Here is a 9,989-nt window from a genome sequence, read left to right as displayed (position 1 = left end):
TCTAGAAATATGCTATCGTTACGATTTGAAATAATGACAAGGTGATTGAACTTACCAAGAGACACAGTGAACAAATTATTTTTTTTGTTTCATGGTTTCTCAACAACATTACATTGATCATTGTTGATCATTTTTTGTGGGTGACTATTTAATGAGATAGATTGATTTCTATCTTCGTATTGACCCATTTTCTAGAAATATTCAATTTTCGTTGAAGTTGTAAAGTTACATTGGCTACTTGGACCAATAAAACATTTTAAGCTGCACGTTGCAACCTAAATCTTTTTAACGACCAAAGTTGACGACCCAAGCGCAAACGTTATTTATTTTTACTATAAAACGTAAATTTCGTATCAAGCTTAATACTGTATGAAAAGCTGCAATGTTACAATGGGTTTTGTATTTGACAATAGGTAGGAGCAAATATAAAAAAATAAAACCAAATAAAATGTATTTCTAAATCGAATAAATTGACCGAGTGATATATATGCTCAGCGCGTTTTGCAAAAAGCATCCAGCTTTGTTTGTGGAATGCCATCGATTTTCTACTGTGTTAAGCATTAGCAGTAGCCTAAAAATATAACAATGTGCGCGTTATAAATCGCAGTGGTTCAACGAAGAAATCCTTTCCTATTATTTTCGCCGAAGGAAAAGGCGTACATTATTTTAATCACCATGCATTTAAACCTTGGATTCTACCCGGTAAGAATTGCCTTTCAATTTATCTTTTTATTTACTTTAAAGTCAATCACTCTGAGAGCGTAATATCATTAATGGACAGCACCTTAAAAGCACATTCAGCTGTGCAGTAATCTACTTGTCTTAAATGCGTGCTTTCATTGCTTTGACATTTAACAGAACTTGAAAATAACTTGCACGTTATTCATGGAAAAGGGGGTAAATATAGATAGGATAAAATCGGTATTTTTTTAATCATAAAATAAATTATGAACGATAATCCAAATAAACGATCCATATAATAGCCGTCAAAGTCAAATATAGAATTTCTCCAACCGCAACTGGACTCAAACTAGTTTTTCATTACACTGCGAAAGCTGTTGTCAAAGTTCTGGCAGCAACGTTCGGCAGGGGGCCAGATAATCGGGGATGACTTTATCCGATAGAAGTATTGGCTTTATTTGACTAAAATTTATTTGTTGATAGCTTTAAATATTTAATTTCTAAGCTTTATCAAAGAATAACCTTTAATCTATTCTCGCGAATTTAAATTAAAAAAACCCACTGAAGCCCCTAAACCCATAAACTAATTTACTTATGTAATTGAAACTCTGGGCTCTTTTGGTCGGGAATGGTCGGCTCTAGTGCATTCTATTGGTCAATGAATTCGAGAGGTAACCAGTGAACCGCGATCCGTTGAGTATCTGATGCAGAGAATCGCGATTGCCGTTCAAAGAGGTAACGCTGCAACAGTTTTGAACACGTTCCCTCCGGGTGCCTAACTAGCCGATTGTTTGGTGACTTTGCCTTAAATGTTCTTGTCGCATTGTAATTAACCAGTATGTAACTGTGTTAATAAATAAAGATATGAATATTCTTTAGCCTAATTTATCATCAACAATAAGGAAATCACTACATTTTGTAAAAGATGGGACAATTGACTCTTTCGTGACAGTAAATATAAAAGACGTTTTCTATTAAATAGGACCACATTTGGTCAACTATTAAGAAACGAAACGAAGGAACTGATGGTGTCTCTTACGAAATTACTGGAGTGGCGGAAGTGGTCGCTGATTATTTGTCTCGAGCCATGAATTTCAGGTTTTCTACTTTAACTATTTTGCACTTTGAAGGAAGTGTTAAATGCATTTTATTTTCTGCAAAAAATAAAAATTTGTTTGTTTCACTTGAATTGGCCCACCGGCCAAGGCAAAATATTTACTATTAAATATTTTTTTTTTTTAAATTAATATAAAATAATCTAGCTACTCAGTTCTTTTATATTTTTTACCAAACTGACTTTCCGGAAATTTATCTTTACGACTAATTAAGAGTTCGAAAGTAATTATATTCATAAAATATGTATACGCTTTGTCGGTTTCAAACGAAAATGACACGCAGCGCCTCTCGTGGTGAGATCACGCGTAACTTGGTTAAAAGTTTTTACCCGCCCCCTTGAAATTAATGTAAAGTTGGTGATAATTAAACGTTAATTAACCTACCAAATGGTATACGAAATATTCCACTGACAATTTTTTCCGTTTATATGAACTTAAATGTAATATAAAATCGTCTTGAAAAATCCTTTATTGTTTTATAACGTTCAAAAATAATATTTTTAACGCGACATATAGATAATCGAACAGCTGCTCGTCTAGGTAAAGTTTGCGTTGTCAACGCGCTTATTAGAAAGCAAATTGAGATTTTAGAAAGTACGTTGTAATTCGGAACGATATTAATACTTTTCGCGAATTTTGTCATCAGTGAATTATAAATATGACTTGAAATAAGTTCCAAGGTTTATTTAAAAGCTAGTTTCATAACTTTTCATCCATTGGTTCGTTCACAATGTATCTTTAAAGTAGACGAAAATTTGAAGGCGGTGAGTCTTGCCCAGCCTTAAGCCTCGGTTTATTCTACCGCGTATTTTGAAACTCAAAAACCCGAGTACTATCTTTAAATGATGGCGAACGCTAATTGTAATACGAAACAAATAACGAAATACGTGGGATTTTTGGCGTTAAATGGACTTAGAACGTATTTCGTTATTTGTTTATTATTACAAGGAGCGATCGGGTTTTTCCGTTTGAAAATACGCGGCAGATTAAACCGAGGCTTAGTACTGGGCAAGATTCACTGCCTTTCATTTGCTTTCTAATACGCGGGTTGACAACGCAAACTTTACCTAGACGAGCAGCTGTTCGATTATCTACATGGCGCGGGAAAAATATTAATTTTGAATGTTATAAAGCGATAAACGATTTTTCAAGACGATTGTATATTACATTTAAGTTCATATAAACGGGAAAAATTGTCAGTGGAAAATTTCTTATATCATTTGGTAGGTTAATTAACGTTTAATTATCGCCAACTTTACAATAATTTAAAACTTCTTTTCACGGTGTAAATTTATGAATAATCAATACCACATTCCCAGAAGCAGTACATGTAATAAGGATGTTTCTACACAGGGTTCATACAACTATTGGCAAAGTGATTTCCCTCCCCTGTAGCACATAGGAGCCGGAATATAGTCCATGTGTCGGGTTAGTGTCCAAAGTTTGTAGACGGTTAATATTACTATTGGCCGACTGTTCAAATGTCAAAGGTATATTTGTTTCGGGCCTGATTTCCTCGCCTTAAAATTTTCGTCGATTTTAAAAGTAGATTACGAGCGAAATAATTAAGGGAAAATTATGAAAGTAATCTTAAATAAAACCTGGAAACTTACTAAAAATCATATGAAAAATTCAAAGTTGAGTACAAACACTAAAATTATTAAAAAGTTTCCGAATTGCAACACAGGTTACACAGTTAGGAAAACAAATTCCCGTTGGAAAAGCATTAGAGAGAAAAACAATTTTCACGAAAATTCGTCCGCTTAGACTCAGTTGGTGTCTCCGCCGTTCGGCAGAGCCACTTGATTTTTGAACCCCTCCTCTTCTATGGAGATGTCCGCTCCTATTGACTGAACGCAGTATCAGTCACGTGCTTCCTCCATGCTCTAGTCTTCAACATTTTTAATAGTGCTTCTTTACATTTTGGCTTGAATCAAAGTGTAAGATTTTTCATTAACAAAACTAACATTTTTACTACAAAGTGAAAAGTTATAAAACTTCTAAAAAAAAACTGGTATGTAAATATGTAACTGAATGATTACTTATGGCATATATTTACAATAGTAATTTATACGATAAATATGCCCTGTAGGGCAGGGGAAAGAGCCAGATATTAATTAAAAATGCTTTTATCAAAGCAGTTTAAAGGTAATTTATGGGGGGGGGGGGTGAGTTGAAACCTAGAAAGGTACAGATATTTCTTTAGATTTTAAGAGATATTTTTTGCAATTACTTTCAAAAGCCAAATATATTTTATTACATTTCATCAATTTTCCTCTCCTTTTCACAAATTGATATTCATATTTATCAGATGGAAATGTATATATTTTAAATCCCTTTCCTTAAATTTGAGCCTTGAAACTGTAACAGGAAACTGATAAAATATTAAATTACAAAGGATTACTAACTCTTTTAAGTTGACCAATAATAATAAATAGTAATAATCAGCTAGGCTAATACCCAAGGCACCACCTTAGGCCTAAGTCATCAAGATTCAAGCGACTTTTGAAGCCATTAATTCAGGTGGCCGGGTTACAATGCCATTTAATTTGAGGCAACTCACCAAAGAAAATACACTATTAAATCAGTATAAATGTTTTGTAATCTACCTAATCAAGAATATTATCAACTACATAGCCCCTAATTTGATGATTAATTTAGTATTGATCTCCACCCATTGAGATATGAGAGAGACTGCAACTATATAAGGTGTTATGTTTTCCAGTCATATCCAGAAAAAGATCAGAACTGATCAGGATTTTTATTCTAATAATAATAAAAATAATAATCAGCTAAGCTAATACCCAAGTCACAAACCACAGGCTAGCATCTTGTTAGTCATGATTCAAACTCTAGTTTAATGTGAAAATATTATAAATTTAATATATATAGTTTTCAGTATAATAGTAAACTGGAGTTTATTTTATTGGGTAGCATCTTGGATTAACAATAGTAGTGCCTACCTGGAAGAAACCTGACAAGCAAATGACTTTTGTGACAGCAGCGCCACTTCAGGGAAGTTAACGGAGAATTTCTGAAACTCCCGTAACACGTAGCCTTCTACAAGGCAGAACCCGTAACAAACACTTAGGAAATGCACGCGGAACGCTAGAGTGATATATCCAGGTATGTTGTCAGAATTTATAGCCCGGTGTACCCTACTCCTATTCAGATCCATACCCGACACCATTAAAATATCATCCCGAATTTAAACAGTACAATATTTCTTAAAAATCCAGGTAGGCACTACTATTGTTAATCCAAGGTAGCATAGTGCAACAAGTTTTAAGCAATATCAAGCCCTAAAAATAACAATAAAAACCAAGTGCCACTTCATTTTAAAATATTATAAAATGCAAACTAACAGACAGAATTTATAAATTAAATGGAAGTAAAACACGCGTACTCCTTTGCATTTTAATATTTTATCAGTTTCCTGTTACAGTTTCAAGGCTCAAATTTAAGGAAAGGGTTTTAAAATATATACATTTCCATCTGAGAAATATTAATATCAATTTGTGAAAAGGAGACGAAAATTGATGAAATGTAATAAAATATATTTGGCTTTTGAAAGTAATTGCAAAAAATATCTCTTAAAATCTAAAGAAATATCTGTACCTTTCTAGGTTTCAATTCGCCCCCCCCCCCATAAATTACCTTTAAACTGCTTTGATAAAAGCATTTTTAATTAATATATATTGGTTTGAAGTAAATGTTTCTTATTTGGAAAGTGTTACTGTTTTATTGAACTTAATTTAAAATTCAAGTAAAAAAAACCACATAGAAAATAAAAGATTGTATATGTTTTAAATTTCTAAAATATTCAAAACAAATAGTGAAATACGATTTTCTTTGTTACTAAAGAGCTCGTGTATTTATTCCAAAATCGTTTAAATATGAATTTGAATATTTAAAATTTAGTTTCATTTGAAGTAAAAACTAGGAGAAATGTTAGAAATCTTAACAGTATTAAAATAATTTCTTGTCCGATCTTAATAATCAATATTTATAAAACGTTTATTGTACTGTTTAAATTCGGAATGTATTAATGTAATAAGATTAATAGGTGCATATCAGTAACGGTATAGATATTTTAATGTTCCAAAGAGTTCAAGTCAGGTATGAATCTGAAACGTGGTTGGATAAGACTCTATAACGGGTCTGGTATGAATCCGAAACGGGGTCGGATATGAATCCGAAATGGGGTCGGGCATGGATCCTAATCGGATTCATATCCGATCCCGTATCGGATTCATATCCGATCCCGTATCGGATTCATATCCGATCCGGTATCGGATTCATACCTGACTCCGATTAGGATCCATACCCAATACCATAACGGATTAATACCCTACTCCTATTCAGATCCATACCCGACACCATTAAAATATCATCCCGAATTTAAACAGTACAATATTTCTTAAAAATTTATTTATTGAGAAATAGTTTATAAAATTTTTATAACTATTGATCATTAAGATTGAACTACAAATCATTTTAATACTATTCAGATTTCTAACAATTTTCCTTGTTTTTAATTCAATATGAACTTTACACTTTAAATTTTTAAATTAATATTTAAACGCTTTCAAAATAATTGCACAAGTTCTTTAGTAACAAAGAAAAGCATAATTTCGCTATTTGTTTTGAATATTTAAAAAATTTAAAACATTAACAATCTTTTAATTTCTAGGTGTTCTTTTTTTCTTGAATTTTAACTTAAGTTCAATAAATCAGTAACACTTTTCAAATAAAATACATTTACTTCAAAACCAATATTTATATAAAATATGAATCAATTAGACTAGGCTTTTTTAGTTAGGTTTAACAAAATATAACGTAAAATAAAAGCGCCAGTTCACACAACACACCTTTAGAATTGTTCTTGAATTCTAAATATTTCCCAACAAATTAATCTTCGAAGAAAACTTTCATTTAAAAATCAAAAATTTAAAGCAACAAATGAGTAACGGCACACGCCCAAATAATTTAATCTGCACAGAATACGGATGAAACCATTGAGTTGGGAATATTTAACTAGAGATATAATTACGGCTTCAGAAATCGGGGTTTCGCGGGACAAATTCTTCACTGACTGTAATCTTTATCATTCGGTGGTGGCGCCTTCTATCTTTTCCATAAAACTATATTTTTGAAATATCGTCGGCTTATATACTTTTTTTGCACGGGCTCACGTGTATCGTAGTGGTAATTTGTATTTAGATATTTAAATTACTGGGAAGAAACTCAAAATAAATTTAATATTCTGATTATAATAAAAAGGAATTATTGTATTATTCTAACATAACTCCAATTTGTTAGAATTAAAATAACTTTTTGCTTTTGAAAAATATCAATTTAATATTTTTCTAAAGCATTTCCTTTTAACCTTCTCATTAATATTATTCGCTATTTTAAGTTAAGTTTAAAAGCTAAATTATTAAGTTCAAACCAACCTCTTGGTCAAACATGTGATCATTCAAATCTGGGAGAAGTGTTTTATCATGGTCATATATGATCATGGTTGAGGCACCTTCGAACCAGAAACTCAATTTTTAAGTTAAGGCGTTTATTTAATATAGTTATTTGAAAGCCTGGCGAGGATGATTTTGAAATCTCTACGTAGAATTAGTAATTACTCATTATTAATAATAATTAATTAGTTATTAATTATTAATTATTAAAAGTAAACAGAGTATATTTGTAAAAACATTTTGCTTTTTGAAAAAAAACAATTCCAAATCTATGCATTTGGTATTTTGCGTTTTGAGTTATGGAGAAAGTATTTTGCATTTGACAGTTAAACGAACTCCACTTTGAGTTTCAACCCCTCCCTAAATACTTCCTTGATAGTGGCAAGCCCTTTATGCTACGCCGTTATTACGTACTTTCCATATAACCTACTTAAAAAATCTAGTTACAGTTTTCACTTCTCAGAGGATTACGTTTATGGCTACGAAATGCCGAACGGTACCTGGAATGGGACACTGGGGTATCTTTTTGAAAAGGTAATCTGTATGATGCTATATTTCTATTCAAGATTTAAAATATAAATATGAAAAAGCCACAAAAGTAACTAATATCTTTTACAGCAAATTGACATGATGATTTCTATCGTCTATTTAACTCAGCGACGACAAGAAGTGTTTTTACCGACGAGAGTTGTGACTACGCAAAGCTCACAAATCTTATCAACTAGCGTAATCGAAGGTTACAACAGCTTCTTTCATTTCTTGAGAATATTTGAAGAGAAGGTAAGAAATTAATATTTTTAATTTACCTCTGCTAGTTGAGACACCATATAAATAATGTTAAAAACGATATTGGTTGAGCTATCGAATGTTTGGCACTAAGCCATTATTTACACCAGTTATCGTGTCATTCCGATTAATTGATTTGAACATTTCTAAACATAAATAAAGAAGCCGATTATTCCTAAAACCTGCCCAATCGGTCAAATATTCTAAAAAAATATCTAACCCGCTAGTGACGTGACGTTGCTATATTAAATATTTGTTTTATATTAGCTGTGAACCATTAGGTTTAGAGCAAAAATTACAATAAGAAATTATATAAAATGTGACGAAGAACAACTTTCTAATTGGAATTTTTGCTCTAAGCCTAATGGTTCTCGAGATAGTTTTAGTATGACCTTGAAGACCTGGTTCAAGGTCATACAATTTTCCAAACATTAAAGTAGCCTACTATGATGCGATTGTCTAGCAAATTTCAATAATGTAGCACTACTGGTTTTGGATTTACGAGCGCTGTCTTGCAATTTTCCCTTTTACGACCTTTGTTTTTTTATAAATTTTTTATCGACTTACTAATGGTCGAATACGATTATGTTTACCATATGTAGGCATAAAACGTGTCGGGGAACACTTTTCTAATTGGAACGAACTTTCTAACACTTACGGTTTTCGAGATAGTTTTTGGATGACCTTGAAGACATGGTTCAAGGTCACCGAGGTTATCATTCTTCTTTGGCCCCCTGCACGAGCTACATAACATAAAAAAAATCCTAGAGAAAACGGTTTCTGAGATATTTGCCCTGTATCTTTTTTAGTGGACACCCTGTATATATCATCGATTTAAGTGGGTGATATAAACAGGGTGTTTGAAAAGGTTTTGCAAAAAATTTTAGGAGTTGAAGGGAGTGAGTTGAGAAGTATGCCGGTTTTTTCCCCATTTTCCTACGATGAGTTAAAGAGCGCCAGAGAGCTTCAAAGTGTGGTCTACTAGCCCCCTGGAAGTAGGCTGCAACAAGTTCAAAACCAAGCCGCAGGGAGATGCGAACAGTAAGGTTTGAGTTCGTGTGATAGGTAAAAAAGCACAAATCGAGGTATACATAGCCCATCTCTAATTGATGAGTATTAAGAGCACCATGATTTGTTTGACACAGAACTAGTACCACGAGGTGTCATCCATAGTATATCTACTAAGAGGTGTCTTCCACAATACAATTAATGTAATACTGTTAATGACATATTTTTATGCCAATAACTAATGGAATATGTTTTTCTAGGTTTGACTTTGTTGAAGTAATGATAATAGTTATAAGAATGTCTTGTACACGAAATGCATACACTTTTTGAACCTTGTGTCTTGTGCAATAATAGAATAAAATAATAATAAATAAATATAAGAGATAATTGCGTGGAAGTCTTTGCTCTCCTTCTTTTCAGAACTTTCGGTCGACTCCTAATTTATCAGTGTACTACTTTGCTATTATTTTAGAACAGTTCAAATGTACATATCGACGAGCACCCGCTAGTCAAAAGAATGTTGTATATCATGGCGGTTAATTACAAGCAACTAGTTAACTAATTAAAAATATATTTGATTAAATTATCTTTTTCCTTAAGTTAATTTACAGAATTATTTTCATAGGTCTGGGCTTTGTTTGTTATTCTTTTATTGCTATCGATCATCGTAACTGCAGCAAAATCAAATTACCTCAAAACCTGCAACAGTGGAATCAATCGCGGGTACATATCCAAGAAAATTATCAAAAGTGCAGCGATTCATTTGCGAGCCATATTTCAAACTAGTAAGTTAAAGTGCCGGTTGCGCTAAACTTCAAATGGTATTAAAGGTGTACATTACAAAGAGCGGTTAGTAATATAGAAGCAGAGAAATGTAATAACAATCGATTGAACGGTTTAATAGTAACTGGCTTCAACCCTAAAA

At 32.3% G+C, this 9,989-nt stretch overlaps 1 protein-coding gene across 2 annotated transcripts in view; it reads left to right on the top strand.

The window, feature by feature from the left end:
* Positions 1–491: 491 nt before the first annotated feature.
* Positions 492–9,989, top strand: part of LOC149958421 (putative glutamate receptor) — a 30,080-nt gene continuing 20,582 nt past the window's right edge. For both annotated transcript variants that reach the window (XM_090164957.1, XM_090164956.1), the window contains exons 1-5: positions 492–702; positions 1,664–1,779; positions 7,714–7,804; positions 7,889–8,050; positions 9,690–9,849. In XM_090164957.1, coding sequence (XP_090021083.1) covers positions 676–702; positions 1,664–1,779; positions 7,714–7,804; positions 7,889–8,050; positions 9,690–9,849 — 556 coding nt within the window. In that variant the 5' untranslated portion in view covers positions 492–675. The remainder of the gene's footprint in view (positions 703–1,663; positions 1,780–7,713; positions 7,805–7,888; positions 8,051–9,689; positions 9,850–9,989) is intronic.

The sequence above is a fragment of the Leiobunum rupestre genome, chromosome 2 (genome assembly GCF_980474605.1).
Source record: "Leiobunum rupestre chromosome 2, qqLeiRupe1.1.hap1, whole genome shotgun sequence".
Lineage (NCBI taxonomy): Eukaryota > Metazoa > Arthropoda > Arachnida > Opiliones > Sclerosomatidae > Leiobunum > Leiobunum rupestre.
The sequence above is the reverse complement of the archived record's forward strand: the minus strand, read 5'-3'. Positions and strand labels throughout refer to the sequence as shown.